At 40.5% G+C, this 19,827-nt stretch overlaps 2 protein-coding genes across 2 annotated transcripts in view; one reads left to right on the forward strand and one right to left on the reverse strand.

The window, feature by feature from the left end:
• The first annotated feature begins 754 nt into the window (after positions 1-754).
• LOC134666502 (uncharacterized protein KIAA0930 homolog) overlaps positions 755-19,827 on the forward strand; it is a 75,263-nt gene continuing 56,190 nt past the window's right edge. Inside the window, exons 1-3 of the mRNA XM_063523682.1 lie at positions 755-1,236; positions 7,023-7,183; positions 11,267-11,449. Coding sequence (XP_063379752.1) covers positions 1,134-1,236; positions 7,023-7,183; positions 11,267-11,449 — 447 coding nt within the window. The 5' untranslated portion in view covers positions 755-1,133. The remainder of the gene's footprint in view (positions 1,237-7,022; positions 7,184-11,266; positions 11,450-19,827) is intronic.
• Positions 10,836-13,801, reverse strand: LOC134666501 (phosphatidylcholine:ceramide cholinephosphotransferase 2-like). The gene is made up of 2 exons (XM_063523681.1): positions 13,389-13,801; positions 10,836-12,809 (listed from the first exon to the last, which is right to left on the reverse strand). Exon 2 carries the CDS (start codon positions 12,778-12,780, stop codon positions 11,491-11,493), a length of 1,290 nt encoding a protein of 429 aa, XP_063379751.1. The 5' UTR covers positions 12,781-12,809; positions 13,389-13,801; the 3' UTR covers positions 10,836-11,490.

Genomic DNA, 19,827 nt, shown 5'->3' on the forward strand with positions numbered 1-19,827 from the left:
GATCAAATCGACCGATTTGATCAGAATATTAATTGGCGCCAATCTCCAATTTATTCACCAATTTTCATAGAAGTAGCATCACAAGTAGCATCCTATAGAAGTGGTGTGCGCGTGCCTCCGTGAGGGACAAAACATACGCAATGCGACAATATTAAAAACACGTTTTAACATTCCTGACAATATACCAAAAACAATCTACGTAATTCGGTCGGGTTATTTGTTGCCCACCATAGCCCATACTAACAAAAGGTGGGGAACAAACAAAAAGTGAGACTGTGACAAGGACAAGTAATAGTACCGCTTTCTCTGCTACTCCTACTGAAAATTCTATAAGTGTATCTCGTTCGGTCATTTGGCCACTCTCCCGTGTCTTCTCTATGTTATTGTACCTCGCAATTTTAGATTTATGGTGATATTAGAGTGCTCTAAATTAAAACAATGCCCCCAAACGCGAATACTAGCGATCAAAATTGATGGTTTTGCGTCCTCGTCCCATTTATTTGGTAATATAGGTCATAATCGGCGGTTGAATTCGGCGAGCCAAAGTGGCGTTTGCGTCCGCACGGCCTGATTTGATCGGACAATTTAAATAGATTGCCGAAAAATTATCTTCGACTGGACAGGCCTTAACTTGGCCTTAACTCTAATAAAAATCACCATCGTCTGTAGAGCCCGTTGGCACTAGAAAAAAATAAAAACAAATGTCAAAGTTGTACCTCTATGTGTCAAAGTTTTCCTTGTCTATGAATGTTGTGTTGGTTGTTTTGTGATCGATTTCCCCGCATTTTTCAGTTTAGTTTATATGCATTTCATGTGCTAAACGATTTCTTCCCTCAAGCGAGTCCTCGCTCCCCAACCGGTCCTAAGGGGCGGCTAATTAAAACGCGTCGTCTGACGTTACTCATATTAATTGATAAAAAAACCTAGTAATTTTTCATTTCGCGAAAAATAATTTTAGAACGATGGGATTTTTTAAAGAAGGATCTAGGACGCAGTGATGGTTTGATCGGTATACAGTAACCGGTCATGGTTTCAGGATATTTAAGCATTATTCTGTCAGCAAAGTTGTCATATGTGCGGCTGTGTTGACACATGTAGTGTAGTGTTTATTTGTGGGCGGCGCGGGCGCGGACATGGCGCTGGGCGGCGCGGTGCAGAGCGCCAGCATGCTGGATCTGCTGTTGGAGGAGATCAACTTCCAGCGCACCAAGGAGATGCGCCAGCTCATGAAGGATGGTGAGTGGCTGCTGCTAGTCTTTACGGAAGGCTTAGCTTACTGAAGTTGGTATTAAGTTGGAGAAAATTATTCCAACATTACTCTCCCTTACTTCAGTAATTGAGAGGCCAACATTATCAGCATGATCTACCTACTTTTGACCTGTAATTTTGCCAGGGCTCAATCTCTTGGCTATTAATTTGATATTTTATATATGATAAGTAGTTACAATATCATTTTTGATGATGATTTTTCATGATCATACACTTAGCTGCACTCTTGTCGGCGAAGCAATCTCCACGTAGTTGCCAGATCACCACTTATATTTAGTAAACTAAGCTGGGAATTGTCTCCACACAATTAGCTCTAAAACTAGGGTGGTAATCTCACTTTGTGCAAAGCAAGTGTATGTCAGAGTTGACACTAATCCAAAGAAATAACAAGTTATGCTGCATGTTTTTTAGATACACAATTTTATTGCTGACTTACTTCTCTTTAGATGTTTATCAAATACTTCTCAAGACCTTTTTAATGAGCCTGTGTTATCTGAATGTTTCCGGGCTACACTTCGATCTTTTGTGTAAAAATATAATGAGCCTAAACTCAAGGAGTTCCTCTGGCTACCTTTCTACTGCATCATCATTGGGAATTTGGGGGTACACCATAGTGCACAGTGAAAGTTTTTGGGTTCCGTACCCAAAGGGTAAAACGGGACCCTATTACTAAGACTTCGCTGTCCGTCCGTCAGTCCGTCTGTCACCAGGCTGTATCTCACGAACCGTGATAGCTAGACAGTTGAAATTTTCACAGATGATGTATTTCTGTTGCCGCTATAACAACAAATACTAAAAACAGAATAAAATAAATATTTAAATGGGGCTCCCATACAACAAACGAGATTTTTGACCAAAGTTAAGCAACGTCGGGAGTGGTCAGTACTTGGATGGGTGACCGTTTTTTTTTTGTTTTTTTTTTGCATTATGGTACGGAACCCTTCGGGCGCGAGTCCGAGTCGCACTTGCCCGGTTTTTTGTATTGAACTGGGCTCGAAAACCATTTTATTTTTCAAACTGGTTTGTTTTATTCACTCGGGAAGGAAAATGATTTCATTTCAGTTTGCAGTTACCGGTCAAGGAACTGTTCTATTGAGATACCAAATATTATACCAAATTCGTCTTATGTTTTTGTGGAAAAAAATTAACTGATTAAATTGAAGAGCATCCAGGCATAAAATTCCAAAAAAAAAAGAAACAACAACACTTTTCATAGGATTGCATTGCATCTGTATAATACTTTAACTGGTCAACCCCAGTGCATTAATAGAATAGTTCAAATTGCAACATATTAGTATGAGTGTGAACTAGGGTATTGATTTATATAATAAATAAAATTGTAGCCAATAGTTAGGCATCAACTAATAGGATTTCACAAAGTTAGCCCATACTTTAGACCCGCCTATTCTTTATATAGCCTAAAATGAACAGTGTAATTAAGTAGATTGCTTTACTAACAGTCAAATGGCTGAAATAGAGGCATACTGGGTACTTTCCTTTCAGGGGTCAATGGCCTGGAGGCCACTCTACTAGGTTTTAGGTTGGGCTGATAGTGTTAATGTGGGGTCGAGAAAAAATATAAAAAAATTTGTGGATACAAAGTAGGTACATTGCAAGCCTTTCCACTGAGCTTATTGCAAGGTAGACCAGTTTATGTCTTTAATGCAGATCTGCATATGCAATTTGTGTTACTGACTGATTTTAATGATTGTAGTGGTTGTCTTATCTAGACACGCGGCAGCGTGTCAAGCCAAGTTCAAGCAAAGGAATTGGCTAGCCAGCGCCGAGTGTAATATTACACGAACCACTTGGTGCCACTTTTGACCCTTCTATAACTCAACACATCTTTGACGTAAACACATAAAACTACGTGTGTTTAATTATATCCATAAGGATATCTAGAAGCCCAAATTTCATGAAGCTAGCTCAAACGGTTATAAAGGTATGAAGGTCAAAAAGTCGTAAATTTTAAGACTGACTTATGACTTATAGTACCTAAACCTAACCTACTTCCAGATGACCTAGAAGGATGAAATTTGGAATCCAGCTTGGTTATTGTGTGTAACCGTAGGAAAAAATCTAAAAATAAAATAAAGTTAAAAAATAGGGGGGGTCCCCATACAAAAAAAACACTTTTTATTGGGACTGACATATAAGTACCTAAACCTAACCTACTTCCAGATGACCTAGAAGGATGAAATTTGGAATCCAGCTCGGTTATTGTGTGTAACCGTAGGAAAAAATTTAAAAATAAAAAAAAGTTAAAAAATAGGGGGGGTCCCCATACAAAAAAAATATTTTTTTATTGTAGCGTTGGAACCGTTACAAGCAGATATTTGAAACTACCCCAATATATGTATTATTATATTTGCTATATTAAAATAAAGTTTAGTCAAAAAATAAGTGGTGTCCCCATACAAAAAACTTGTAATACGCTCTAAACAACCGGCCAACGGTGTGTCGTCGGCGGAGCGCGGCACCACATAATTATACAAAGAACAGAAGTAAAAACCATACAGCGGAAACACAAGAAAAAACATTAAATCTCAATACCTGCCTAGTTTTCTTTACAAAAAGTATTGATATCCCACCAAAAACATAAATGTAAAAAAGGAGAGCCAAGTTCAATACAAAAATTATGCTTGGCTGTGGGGCTCGCCGCAAAAAGAATGGAGATCTAAATGAGTGCCACTGCCAAGTTCTATGCAAAATCCAAATATGTAAGTATAGGAACAAAATAACATTATAATTATTATAAACAAGTATTAAACTCTATTTCTTTGCTTTATTGGATACCTATAACAATTGCTGTTATTTAAAAAAATGTGAGATCTTAAAGTAGTTTAGATTTGACTTGGCCAGGTTTTATCAGAATTACAATATATATAAAATGATTGATATAATGAAAACTGGCCAAGTCAAATCTAACCTACTTTAAGATCTCACATTTTTTTAAATAACAGCAATTGTTATAGGTATCCAATAAAGCAAAGAAATAGAGTTTAATACTTGTTTATAATAATTATAATGTTATTTTGTTCCTATAAATACATATTTGGATTTTGCATAGAACTTGGCAGTGGCACTCATTTAGATCTCCATTCTTTTTGCGGCGAGCCCCACAGCCAAGCATAATTTTTGTATTGAACTTGGCTCTCCTTTTTTACATTTATGTTTTTGGTGGGATAGGTATTTACCTGATAAGCTTTTATGTTATGGGCTTGGTTTATTTCTGTGAATTACAAAATTAGTTATTCAATGGAACAAAGGCAATTTTTTGTTGTTATCATAGGTACAGTCAGCAGCAGAAGTTGCTAAGCGGGCGAGGTGTGCAAAATTACCCTGACACGCTCTTATTCTCTTAACAATAAACTCGCGTCTAGATCATTTTGAACACCTTACCCGTTTAGCAACTTCTGCTGCTGACTTTATATCAGTATCACCATGAAAAATAAAAATAGATGGACTTATTGCAGAAAGCATTCTAACATCTAGCCAAACAAAGGCATAAAAAATAAAACACATTTGTATGTATCATTGCCCACACTGTTAACTGTACAGTGGTAGTTATGCCTTTTGTAATAAGGTCCACAGTTAGGAGTGTTGCTGTTTGTACTATGTATTACAAAGCAACTTAGTAGTGAATAGTTTAAAAGCTCGTAAAATCTAGTTTTGTTGGCAAAATTAATGAGTAAAGACAATTTATAAACTTTAACAATAGCGCCATCTATATTTTTATTTTTGTCTAGCGACAGCGCATGAACAAGCGTAAAAGTGTGTTAGTCTGGAATCGCGTCCAGACTTGCCTTACGTCACGTAGAGATGGCGCTGCCGTCGGTAGATATGCAGGTTCGCGTGACCTACTGGCATGCCTGAACGGTGCGTACCAAGTGCGTACCTTGGTAATATGGGGCGTAGGGCGCCATTTTACTTTCTTGTAAATATTCTGTAATATAGCCAAGAGCAAATAGTTTTTTACACTCTTTTATTTAGATTCACTATTATATATCTGGTAACTTAAATATGTACTAAGTACTTCCTGGTATTGGTATCCGATTCAGTTGAAATTTCTAGAGTACCTACTTCCTTGATACCGATGACAATGCAATAATATGCTAACATGGAGCTCCATGAACAGCCGTTCTGATGACGCAGTCCGAACGTAGCAAAAGAGACTGCTCGATGGAAAAACACAAACACATCGAGTTTAGGCTCATTAGAAAGGTCTCGATAAGTACTTGTACGAGTATGTTTAGTCTGTTTGAGAAACGGATAACGGTGAAAAATATAGATAATACTCCTAAAAATACGTGTGATACCTCATTAGATTCGTAATGATGTGTATAAAAATGTATTCGAAGCGTGTATTAGCACACAAAAAATATCAAAAGTTATAAACAAAAAACCGGGCAAGTGCGAGTCGGACTCGCGCACGAAGGGTTCCGCACCACAATGCAAAAAAAAAAAAAAAGCAAAAAAAAAACGGTCACCCATCCAAGTACTGACCCCGCCCGACGTTGCTTAACTTTGGTCAAAAATCACGTTTGTTGTATGGGAGCCCCACTTAAATCTTTATTTTATTCTGTTTTTAGTATTTGTTGTTATAGCGGCAACAGAAATACATAATCTGTGAAAATTTCAACTGTCTAGCTATCACGGTTCGTGAGATACAGCCTGGTGACAGACGGACGGACGGACGGACGGACAGCGAAGTCTTAGTAATAGGGTCCCGTTTTACCCTTTGGGTACGGAACCCTAAAAAAGGGGCAAAAAAGTAGATATTTTTTATTCCCATAATATCTCAAAAAGTATTAATATTTAAGAAACCAAAATTAATATTATAAAAGAGGAGGATATTTCCAATCAAACATTCCATACTTGCAGAACTGTATCTCCATTATTTATACTTTTTATTCAACGCTGAACACAGCCCTCCGCGCCTCTGTTTCGAGAAACGCGCGCGGCGTGAAATTAAAACGATTATGTACATTAAATATGATTTTAAAGACATTGAATTTTTGAATGAAAAATTTAAATAAAAATGGTGTATTTAAAACATGTTAACAAATGTACTACTTGTATAAATTTATCTTAAAGTTCACACGTATTTTTAGGAGTATTAATCTATATTTTTCACCGTTTTCCGTTTCTCGAACAGACTATGTTGGGTCTATAGCAGTAGCAAAACGGCTGAGTTGTTCAAAATTATCTACATATTTCCTAGCATGTGCGTAACTTACTTTCTATGTATTTCGCTCGTATTCGTATATTAGTGCGAGCGAGATGCATAGACAGTAAGTTACGCATTACGCTAGCGATTATGTCAGTGACAAACTGTTGGTAGTTTAGTGTATGACATACGGACTGATTTTTTAAAGTGAGACAGTTTTAGGAATTAAAACGGCTCGGCAACGACATTACGCGACTGGCGACGGCAGCAGCGACAACCACAGGTGGGAACGAAAGGTTCGTTCGCTGTCGCGCTCCAACCTATTTATGGTTATCGCTGTCGCGAGTCGCTCAATGTCGTGGTCCAGCCGTTAGGTCTTTTTTAGGGTTCCGTACCCCAAAACTAACTGGAATTACACCCAGTGTTGGCTGAAACGTTAATGCAATTAACCATTATTGGCCATTACCATTATAAATTGAACCGCCGTGAACTAAACCGTCCGTTACGGTTTACGGCTCAATTTATAATGGTTAATTGCAATTAACTTTCGAACACTGATGACACCTAACCCGTTTTGTCGCAGAGTCGGGTTTCGTGGTTCTCCAAGGCACGACGTACTGGACGGACCTCTTCGTGCGGCACTTCCTCTTCCAAGAGGAGCGCTCGATCGACTGCGACGACCTTCTGTTCTTCGTGCGCAAGCGCCACGTCAAGGGCTCCTCGCGGTACCTGCCCAAGTATGAGGTATGCATGGTACTCCTACTAACCCTACTATACTCTGTATCTTTGACGACCAGTCTGGCCTAAAGGGTAGTGACCCTGCCTATGAAGCCGTCCCGGGTTCGAATCCTGGTAAGGGCATTTATTTGTATGATGATACAGATATTTGGTCCCGAGTCGTGGTTGTTTTCTGTATACATATGTAAGTATTTACATATTATATATATATCGTTGTCTGAGTACCCACAACACATGCCTTCTTGAGCTTACCGTGGGGCTTAGGGCAATTTGTGTAAAATCATTTTAAATAAAAGTAAACAAATAGTGAATAGAATCAGGCGTTACTTTGCGGAAATCCAATATTAATCAAAACCAAAATATTACTTTGCTAATCCGCGAAAAGATAACGTGCTAGTTAGGGTGGTTCACGTTTGTATGGGAAAAATTCAAACTCCAGCTAGAAAAAGCGGCACCCTCTCATTTTATTACACGTGTTCTGTTGACTAAATATGCCAAGTTTTGTAATCTTATCTCAACTACAAGGGGATGCTCAAACACTTTGAAATTTTTCAAAGTTGTATGAAATCCAAAAGAAACAAGTTATTATTTTTTTCAGTTTTATGTAAGTAGTAGTTTTCACATTATTTTAAAGTGTGATTTAAAAGTTATTTGATGAAAAACCATTTATATTTCTATTTTTTATGATTTTTTAGGTGAAATTCTAAAAATCTTACTTTTCGAAAAATTATAAAAAATAGAAATAAAACTGTTTTTCTACTTAAAAACTTATAAATCACATGTGCAAATAATGTGAAAACAGATACTTAAATAAAAATCTGAATAATAAATACTTCTGTTTTTTGGTTTTATTTATTTTATTTTATTTTAGTACATGGAAAACCAACAGCGCTATATATATCCAGAAATTACAATAGAATCACAGAGCCAATTATATTATTTTCATACAACATACAAAACTTTCAAAGTGGTTGAGCACCCCCTTGTAGTTGAGATAAATTTACGAAACTTGGTGTATTTTATCAGCATAATAAGTGTAACAAAATAAGGGGATGCCCCGTCGGAAAATAAAAAAAAATGTTTTTTGAACCACCCTAGTGCTAGTCAATCAGTGCTAACCTGTTATACTTACTTGCGTATTTTTTACATGCAATTAATGTTCCCACCGGGAGGGTACCGAAAAATAAATATAACAAACTACCACCAAAAGAACAATACTCGACACGTGTTTCGCCTCTCTACGAGGCATCTTCAGGAGCAGACCTCTCTACGAGGCATCTTCAGGAGCAGATGTTGACGGTCTGACGCCCGGCAACGGTTCCGTATTGTTCTTTTGGTGCATCAAGGCGGTTAGATAACAAGGGTCTACCGGGAAACACCAAAACCGAAATTTAGTTGTCTGCCTCTTTATCGCTCGAATAAGCAAGACTGATAGAGAGGTTGGATAACGAAATTTCGATGATATATTGTGATGGATAGTGGTAGTGGTGCCCCCTACGCAGAGTTTTGCGTAATATTCCCTATTTCAAAGTAACCACTTTTAATTTAGTTGTGTTCAGATCATTTTGAATATGCATCCGGTCCGCTTAGCAACTTGTCTTGATCTTAATTTCATTACAGACAAACAGACGTCCGAGGGAGGTGACAGTAAATAAAAGCTAGTATAAATCGACTTGTATGTAGATAATATTAAAAACCAAAATTTCCAACAATATTTTTTTCTTAACGTTGAAATTAGTATACATCGTGCAACGTCAAGGGTGAGAGAATTATTACAAACTAGAGTCTAATAAAATAATTCACGACACGAGCTATGTACAATGTTTCATCAGTTCATCACACTTGCAAGTAAATACATACAGATGTAGTGCATAATTATTTTCCGTATTTTCACGGAAACGTACGAACGTGTCTTGCTTATTCAGTCAGTCTCGGTACAAAAAGTACTGACGTTGACTGAAGTGGCATGACAAATACGGACGTTTCCGAGAAAATACGATGGAAAACAATTATGCACTACATCTTTACTCACATTTGTACGCAAAAATAAAAGTTAATTATAAGAAAATGTATTGACCCCCCATTGTCTGGACGAAGGCAAAGACTTTATACGCCATGTGACCACCTACCCACCATATTTATATAAAAATACATAGTTGAGAAAACATGAAATTGCGTAAATAAAAATAATGTACTCATAAAAAGATAGTAAACGTTATCTAATCTCATGAAATACACGTCCGCTACTGTCAATTTACGTTTTCTGATTATGTACATATTCAAGATAAAATATGTTTTGAATAACTTCTAATATTAGTTATGCCCTTAGTGGAGACTTAAATGTACAGTCTAACCCCCTTATTCATAAACGTTTACTAAAGTTGACAAGCCGATAATAATCGATTGTCCCTTTTCGACGTATTGGTATTATGCAAAGAAAAAAAGAATTTAGTCGTAGTCTCAGCGCAAACGAGTGTCATGTTGGCTTGAGGCCCCTTGAATTAACAGTCCAACAATGTTTTAGTTGTATTATAAATTGTATTGTACTACACTTTTACTTTCCACTCACTGATTGGTTGGCACTCGACTTGACCAACTCAACGCACGAAGTTTATTAGATAGTTTATGGTAGTGCTTTTACTTGTAGGTAATTCTATGAAAGGTTGTTTACGTTTATAGGTCCTGAAACTCGTCTTATAAAGCGCTTTTAAGCGTTAAATTATGGTTAGATTTATATAATTATATTAATCTTGATAAATGAATACAAATAGGCGGCAGGCAGGCAGTATGTAATTTTTGGAGGCGATCTAATTATGAGATTAGTTCTTAAAATGCATTATTCGAGTGAAGATACTACTATCTTCACTTGAATAATACTAAAGTGGTAATTTCTGTATGCGTAAGTAATGCATAGGTACAGAAATGAACACGACTGCAAGGTTGGCCGTTTTGAATTTTGGTTTAAGGTAAGTAAAGTAAGAATATGAAAGTGTCGTCTCTCGTAAAACGATTAGCGATTTACGATTAGTTGTAAAATAGTACTTTGTAATGACTCCGCTGAAAATGTAATAGACATGTAGACTTGTATCTTCAATGTATGAAGGCTCAAACTAACTCGTCCATTTATTAGTCACTTTCTAGCCTCTTCAACAATCTACTTTGCGAGCAAGTGTGATGAAAAAATGACTGTGTGCAAATAAATAGCTTTTAAGATTTGTGGTCGATAATTCCAGAGTCTGGTTTTGTTTTGTCGGCCGCTATCGGTGGTACCTACAGCGCAAATATATGCTATAACGTGATTTGGCGCAGGATTTCATTATACACAACGAGCGTTTGATAATTGAATTACTCAGATTGCGCTTATGTGTACTTCTTTTCATTGCGTTTATAGTTTCTTTATATTTTCTTGAAATACTCGTATTACTCACTCTACAGCAATGTGTGGATTCTGATAGGAAAAGCTAGTTTGTCCTCGCCATTGCTTGTCAATTCGTTATTACTATTGTATATGATATTTTGCACTAAAATGAGTTTTATATGTAGCATACTAGTTTGTGACTGGGGGCGGCGATGGCTCGGTGATAATTCTAGTATAGCACCATTTGGATGAAGTTACAAAATATGTACTATTAGATTCTTTGGAAATACAAAAAGTAGCTTTAAACAACAGTATGTATTCTATTTTATACAATATAAAAATATTATTTCTTATAGTAGGCTTCTCATTATGCTATGTATGTACTTAGCGGTGCAGGCCGCTCATGCATCCTCGGAAACATTCCAAATCACAGTACATTTGGTTATCAAATATCGCGTCCTTCCCACACTTCGCGCTCCATAACCACTTATAAAACTTATAATTTATATAAAAAAGATTTTATATGTATTTACCAACAGATGATTTCAGGTTGTTCATAATTGATCGTCCGTACGATAACAGTCCTCGTTAAATAAAACTCTTATTCTATTCAACAATAAAAGCATACAAGTTTATAGAACAGTTTGCACTAGACATTTAGGAAAACTCACTTATCGGTTATCACATAGGACACTTGTTCGACCCCGTCAGTCACGGCCTGTCTGTTGCAGACGGACGTGGAGGTGTTCCGCAAGGACTCGAAGAAGCTACCCATCGGCGACCCGGAGATCGACTGGGAGGAGACCGTGTACCTCAACCTGATTGTGCACCAGTTCGACTACACGCTGACGCTGGCCGTGTGCACGCGCACCAGCCCCAAGGAACTGCAGGTGCTGCGCCGGCACTCGCAGAAGGTGAGTCACACACGCTCGGGCGGCGGGGCGCCCTCCCGTCACTAGCTGAGCCGGCTGAACAGCTTGCTGCGCGGCCACGGCAGCGGCCAGTCGTAGCGCCGCGGCACCGGACCGCGCACGTTGCGCTCCAGATACGTGAACAGCCAGTACCACCACTCGCGCTGGATCATGTACTGGCCCGGCCCGTGCCGGTGCGGCGTCACCAGCAGCGAGTGGAACGTCCAGAACAGCCGCGTCGTCACGTAGTACGCGATTATCACGTCCACGGTGTAGTGGCCGTGCGCCAGCAGCACGAACACCACGCCCAGAATCGCCGCGCCCCATAGGCCCCAGTGCACGGGCCACAGCTTCCGCGGCGAGTACTCCGCCACGATCAGGTACGACAGCACCAGCACCATCGTGTGCCCCGAGTAGATAAAGTCCCCGCAGAACGTATGCTTGCCGTTGATGGACAGCCCGAACCCGGAGATGAGGTAGAACATGCGCTTCACCACCAGGAGCGGCGTCGTGCTGTTGCTCTTAGGGCTGCAGAAGTACGTCGTGCTCGACATCGGCAGCACCGTCACGAACATGGTCACCGAGCGGTAAAGGTACAGCAGCCCGATGATGAAGAAACACCGCCGCGCGACGATGAAGCGGTGCTTGTGGAACACCACCACCATCATGGCGACCGTCGTCGACAGCATGATGAGGTACTCGGAGACAGCGAGGGCCCAGTCCCGAGCCGCCACGTTGTCGAGCCAGATATCCGGCAGCGGCGGCGTCGTGTTGCGGTCCGGCACCCTCTCGTGTACTAGCGACAGCGACATCATGTTGATGCACACGCATAAGAAAAGGAAGAAAAAGGAAATTATAGTTTTCCATATCTCTTTAGGGTAGCGCTCCTCGCGCGCGCCTGGCGGGATCTCGACGATGAAGTCGCCGCGGGCCGGGGAGTGCTCCTGGTCGGGGTCGGACTCGTCGGTGCCGGGCGCGGGCACGTCCGTCTTGGCGGCGCGCGCCAGCAGCGGCTGCCGCTGCATCAGCTCCGCCTGGTTGGGCATCTCGGGGTTCGCACTCGGCCGCTCGCCCTCGGTTCGAGAGGCGTTGTTGTTCAGGTCATTCCGCTTCAAGCGCTCGAAGTTGATGCCTTTGATTTCTTCGTGGGCGGTGTGTTGCGCTATGTCGACGTCGACATCGCCGGGCGGCGGCGGGTCCGCGGGCGGCGCTAGCTGCTTGGCGGGCAGCTCATTGGCGAGGTAGACGCGCACGGACTCGACGAGCGGCTCCGCGAGGTTGATCTGCTTGGGCGGCGGCGGCTCCTTGTCCGGGGAGCGGGCCGAGATCGTCATCCACTCGCCATTAGGCTGCTGGATCGAGCCTGAAATTGAAAAACAACAACGTTAATCACCGGAAGTGGCTATTTCAGTTGCGATGCGAGCGCAATGAATAGATTACGTCGGTTGCATTATTCCGAGCGCCTTTCGAAATTGTTCGACGCTTTAAACTGGAACCCTGCATTGTATCACTATCTATCTACGTGAGAATCCAGTTCTATGATCGTTAAAGTACATGTAGATGTATTCGATGAGGAGGTATGTAGGTACCTTCGTAAGCCGATTAACCGGTTTCGTAGGTAGGTAATTAATAATTTTGACATTCCGTTTTCCGTGAGCTACGAATGCGGTCTAAACATCGTGACACAACATAACAACAAATATAACAAATATAAGTTTGTAGCGTGATATCTCTAGAATATTCAGCGAGTAAACAAATTGTGAATGTGAGCGGTTCAAAGACCGAGGCTATGATTGCGCGAGGGGGCGGAGCGGGGAGTGCTCCTTTGTCGCTGTCAGTTGATAATTAGCGCGTCGTGCATCCCGACACATAACGCGCGCACAGACAACAGGTTTCTCTTTGGCCGGGCACACAATTCGTTAGAAAGCGCACGGAAACTCACTCGATCAATGTGCTCCTTGGCGTCAGCGGGAGCGCTCATCGACCGACGGCCGGCTGCGGGCTCGGAGGAATGCTCACCGTCACTAAATCACTCACACAAATGAGGACGAAACGAAATCGTATGCACTTCACTGTTAGCGTAACGGCACTCGCGACGGGCATCTATCAGGCACCGCTTGCACTGTTTGACGATTATAAATAACGACGGAACGTTCGAGCGTGGTGTGTGTCGGCCGCGTACTAGAAAACATGTAGCACTGGTTGGCTTTGATCGGCTTCGGGCGGCGTCGGGCGCGCTCGGCCGCGCTCGGCTCAATGAGATAATTACGTGCGTGACGTCACAGACGGCGCAGGCTCCCTCGCTCGCGGCCCCTACCACCGGCTCCACAACAGCTGACCGAACCGAACCTTTCCATTCAACCCTAACGATCAATTCTTAGTATCACTTACACACAAAATGTATATCGGCCATTACTATATTACCTACATTACCAAATTGATATGCATTAAATGTGTATTAGAAAATTTTATAAGGAATGTGGTGTAGTTATAGATCTCGTTCGATTATTTATGAGAACCGGTTTCAGACCGCAGGCCCCGACTTCATGACTCGTAGTACGCCTGCACCTACACTAACACCTACGGTCTACGATATTTACATTTTAAACGTAAACAACTACACAACAATTATACTCCGGTAGGATTGTCCGTGAGACGCCGGCGTGTTCGCTTATCTTTATCTCTTGGTACGGTTACAAAATGGGCGTTCGAAATATTTGGCCATTTTGGCTATCATTATCTATCAGATGCTGACTTTACAAAATCTTCAAATATTCGGTACTTCCTAGGTGTATGTGTATGTGTTGCTTTAATGGCATTAGATTAGACAGCCAGCGCCTGACCGCAACCCGCGACCCTCTCCACTGGCGACGGCGGGACGCCATTGATTGCTATACTTATAATTAGTGATACGGCTTCCGTTACACCCCCCTCATTTATCGGTACGCCTCGTCTAGAAACTCTTGCATAGTGTGTATATTAGAGTTTTTAATCGAGTTCAAATAAAGAAGGAGGTTCTTAATTCGTCACTTTTTATATATATAAGGGGTCATCCATTAATTACATCACACGTTTAGGGGGAGGGAGGGGTCAAGAAAATGTGACATATTGTGACATGGGGGACCCGGGAGACACAAACTTTGTGACGTCATCACTTTAACTTCATCAGTAACCGAAAATTTATTTAAATTATTTTATTCGCTGTACATTTGAATAACAAGTTTTTAAAACGATAATCGTTTTTATTCGTTTAATTTTCTTTCCTAAGCAGTTTTGGGTTATAAAATTACTAATATTTATATCGTCAAAAATATTTTGATAAAATATTAATAATACTTAGGTACTTACTTAATTCGATTTGGCGATTTCGTAGAAAAAATGTGACGTCACACTAGGGGGGGGAGGGGTTTGCCAAATGTGACCAAGTGTGAAAAGGAGGGGGGAGGGGTCAAAAAACCTAGAAATTCGTGTGACGTAATTAATGGATGACCCCTAAGGCAACAGAAACTTTCAGTACAAGTTTCTACATATACAGTCCTACCTAGTGCATTTACACTCGGAGTGCATAATTTTGTAAAATGGAACTGCTACAAATATAAAATAAAATAATGACAGTTTAAATTGCTTACATGTAGGTAGAGATAAAAACACATTTTAAAATCATATTCTTTTAACTATGTACGAGCAAGTATTAGTTGTGGTTATTACTTATTTATTAATTATTCTACACGGTCCGCTACATGAAGAATTTATTAGGAGAAAAAAAATCAATGCGTCGTGTACAAATTGTTACAAAAATAATCCTCAATGTGAAGCCATTCAGCATATTATGTTGACATTTATGTATTATGTATTCGCTTCCACAAATAACAACTGTTTTATATGTTTGTTTAATTGGAATAAATGTAATAATCGTATTTGTCCTTATTGTATTGTGTTATGCTTTATCTACCACTAAATTGCTGTTAGTTAGCTTTGTTTATCCGCGCGACTATTTCCGGACTGGATTTCTATATTTATCCTCGATATGGGCTAAATCCTACATAAGTAGGATACATCATTTTAATTATTTTAATTAAGAATGTCAATATTTCCAGTATGGACCCTCGCACCAGAAGCACAAAACATAAATATCCAGTCGCCATGCGCCGGCTAAAATCACAAGCCTACTCAATGTGAAGGGCATAGGCGATAATTTGCGACTACATAAAACGGCAAATATTTTAAATCCGTTCGAAGGAGATAAGAGGTCTCTCTTTGATATGCATATTAGTCAACGCATGGTCGAAGCCGACCAAGACTGGATGATAATAATGATATGTATTATTTACTTACTTAAAGTTAAATATGAACTTTAGACAAACAATTCTTACTCTAAATCTAAAGATAAACTCTGAACTGAATGAGTCATGGGATCATGATTCAACATTCAACTACCTACCGCTTATAATATGAATAAATATGTAAACGCAGTAGGTGTACATTTCTGATATACATAGTTAGTCACCATTGGTCGAATGTAGGTTTTTTCCTGGATATATCCGGAATTATGGTCAGGTAGGGGATTAAATGGAGTTTACCGAATACCTATACCTACCTACTCATAAACAATCAATTAAAAAATATTCGGCAAATATGTATTGAATCCTACGTACGTATCTATATCTAATTATCTATAGTCAGTTGCAGAGAAAAGTAACCTCCATTGCATAAAAGTTTGCATGCAAAGGTGCTAACCGAATAGTATTGCTGACTGTACATTGATTAAGCAATAAGTATCGTCAATCTAATCAAGCAAAAAACATCTGCAACACGGCTTCGTCAAATTATGCACAGTACCTTATTTTAAGCATAGTAGGTAAGCCTAAGCGCACAGTTTTTATGTAAAAATATATAATTCGCTCAAAATGTTCACGGCCTGGCCACGACATTGGTCTAAGGCGATCGGCGGGGCGGCGGGCGAGGCGGAAAACGCGAGCGACCGCCAGGCATGCCACGTACTTTCAGTAGCGGCGGCAGCGACTAGGAGCGGCTGGTACGTAGACGTATTTAAAATCATGTTTTTTTTTCAAAAGTGCTTAGAATATATTTCATTGTTTGTCAATGGCTGCATTGGCTAAATACAGGACGACAGATTTATCTAAATCTAGTTTAGTATTTTATATATTGTATATATAAAGCACCCAAAAAAACGAGTACTTACACAAGAATAAGTGCGGAGACGTCACAACATACTTAAATACGCGAAAGTACATTTAAAATTTCAATAAAAAACCCTTCCGTCTCCATGTCGCTCGAAAAAAAAACAAAATGTTTTGTTCCGCATCGCCCCGCTCGATCCGTCGCGCCGCCTAGGCCGGTCGCACCGCTCTTTAGTCGTGGCATCGCCCGCGCTGCCCGATACAAATGTTCGAGTCGCGCCCCTCCCCGCTCGCCGCCGCCGCCGGTCGCCCGGTGCACGCCGCGCGCGTTGCCGCTCAGCGACAAGGCTCGTGGCATGCATTATGCGTCGCCGGGTTATTGTTTTTGCGACTTACCGCCGATCGCCTTAGACCAATGTCGTGGCCAGGCCGTCACAGACCGAAAGCGTGAAGCGTGGCCGAATATTTGGTGATTGGTATTCGGTATTTGACACTACATTTCAGGGCAATCGCATCTTAGGTATAGTTCATTTCGTATATATGTAGTATGTCTATTGGTAAGTGCACATCATGCGGTTTCAATTTCAATCTTGAATTATTTCAATTCGCTTTACATCACCAGTTATCTGACTGTGACTGTCTCGTCTAACCTTATCATTTTTGGATGCAGAGTCTTATCAGAATATGGTTGATGATAATAATTTCATCCTGTATTATTCGACTGTGCTGTATGAATTAGGAACTTTTGGATTTAAGATAGTTGTAAATAGCTAAACTAATAGTAGTTTAATTTAAGTAGGTTATTCGTGTGCCAAACCATGGTCCATTGTTCAGATAAAAAAAAGGAAAACCGACTTCAAAGAAAGGTATGCTATAGTTCGTTTTTTTTAGCATTAGAAAGAACTCCACAGAAGCAAGCGTGCAGTTTTTATCAGGCTCTTTAATTGTTAATAATTATTGAATTATCTAATGTAGCATGGTCAATACATATAATTTACTTCAAATTATTACCGCTAAAAGTGCCGGATTTGGAACCACAAGCTTACTTCTGCGAAGTTCTTTCTAATGCTAAAAAAAACGGACTATAGCAATCAATAAAGGTTAATTAAATGAACGAGGAATAAAAAAATATTCGCGAATATCAAGAATAATATAAATTGTCATTCACAATAATTTTTATTCTTATTCGGTTTGCGATACAAAATTGCCCTAGCTGGGTATATTTCGTACCAATTTGGTGACGGATTCCGGAGTTGCGTAATGGGGAATTGGGGACCGCCGACCCTTCCGGCCTACCTGCTTCACTATTCATAAAGAAACGGCCAAGACCGAGTCGGGCTTACGTCCCGTATGCCCTTCCGTTTCTTATCCCAAAAAATAACCGCTTCGGTTTCGCATCTCGATCACGGACCGATACGCGGTCATAGGACTCATAGGTTTGTTTCTTCGGCGCCGCGCCGCATCGCGCCCCTTCGCGTTCGTTATGATTAGGTAGGTGACTGGTAGACAATATCACTAGGGCATCAAGTCCACCATTTGTACATTTGTTTGTATTTTGTGCAATATTTTTTAAATATTAGCACAGAATAAATAATAGTACTAGGTACAAAAGACTCGCTCTCTAACAAAACGCGTCTGTCACGATCAGCACAGATATGGCCGCTATAGGTGGCGACAGCGCCACGCGCGGCTTATGGCAAACCCCAAAATTGGGGTCGAGCGGATGGACTTTTAGCTACCTGTAGCATAGCGACGAAATTGCAGCAGTACGAGCCGTAGTTAGCAGACATAAATGGCCCATTTCTTGAAAATGAGTAGTAGCCCGACGACATAGTTTGGCAAGAGCCGCTTGTCAGTGCAGCATAGGCTGAGAGAGAGAGACTATACCATCGTCGTCGGACCAGCCAGTATACCAGACTAGCAGAACTGCCGGCTACCCAAGGTGACAATCGCTATCGCTACTACAACAAAATGCTTTGTGTCTCTCTATCACTCTTGACTCTTCCCTAGTTATTAGTGCGACAGTGACAGTTGGGTTTCGATCGCTACGGAGCCTAAGCGATTGGCATGTTGGCTACGCGGCCAGGATCGAAAACGAAAAGTTAGGGATGATCGATTCCATCGTAACTTTGTCTTGTTTTGAGTTCCTCTAAATTTGTCCATGAGTGTAGTTTTAATGATCTTAAAAGTTTTGAGATAAGCAATAAAGAGTAGATAGGCAAATGTTATTGAAATCGTTAACGCAGGTTTGATTTTATAGGTCTGTTTACCGAAATTCGTGTGATGACGTGAGTGTATGGCGTTATTTTGTCGGATTCAACAAGATGTAGCAAAAATGTTCACCAGTGATATATGTATTAGTTATTTATGCTCGAAAATATCTCAATATATATTGTTAACATAACAACCGTACTTACCTTTACCTACTTATCAGGTCGACATTCATTCGTGATATGATAATTTCTGATCATAGTTGTATAGTATTAAAATTATAAGTTCTTTTCTATTTTCCAATTAGTCTTTTAAAAATCTTCATTGTTGAAACAATTTTGATACGTATACAACGCAGAAGTAGGCCAACTAGATTGGGACCAGTTAGGTGCGATTTCAATTGTCGAAAGCGAAATTATCCTTAACGAATCGTTCCGCCGCCAGCGATTACTGTATTTAAACTCATTGTAGAGGTCAACAGATCAGCGGATCACTCGAACTACAAGATAGAACATAGATTGGTCGTCCGCCTGTTGGCGCGGTTGCAAGGAGCGAGTTAACGAAAAATTGTATGAGCAACGGAAAGACGCCGACGCGGGCGCGCGCGACGAATTTTACCTGCAATGGCACCCGTGTCCCCGCGTGCGTGCGTCCGCTCCATGCACCCGCGCTATGCTATACGAGTACTCGCCCTCAACCCAAAAGACGACTAGGGCAATAAAACCCTTGAGCTCGCGTTATCAGTTTCCCATGTTGTATTGCACGGGGCGAGCTGATAATAGCTAGCGGACAGACATAACTCATGGTCACCACTCAGGTGTAACCCCTACTGATTTACAGTATTTTTCTAATAGCTGAGCTGAGTCAAAAATATTATGGATCGTAATCGTACATTTCAGTTGCGTTCACGTTTATGACCTGTTATCGTGTAATATGTAACCTAAAAATATCTCTTTATTTGCAGAGGTGAACATGAGACGTCGTAATACTCATGTATAGGTGTAAAAGTTGTAAGATGCAATTCAGCAT

Source organism: Cydia fagiglandana, chromosome 8 (assembly GCF_963556715.1).
Source record: "Cydia fagiglandana chromosome 8, ilCydFagi1.1, whole genome shotgun sequence".
Classification (NCBI taxonomy): domain Eukaryota; kingdom Metazoa; phylum Arthropoda; class Insecta; order Lepidoptera; family Tortricidae; genus Cydia; species Cydia fagiglandana.

Coding starts and splice junctions, on each gene's coding strand:
- LOC134666501 (XM_063523681.1), bottom strand. CDS start 12,780: ATGACGATCTCGGCCCGCTCCCCGGACAAGGAGCCGCCGCCGCCCAAG.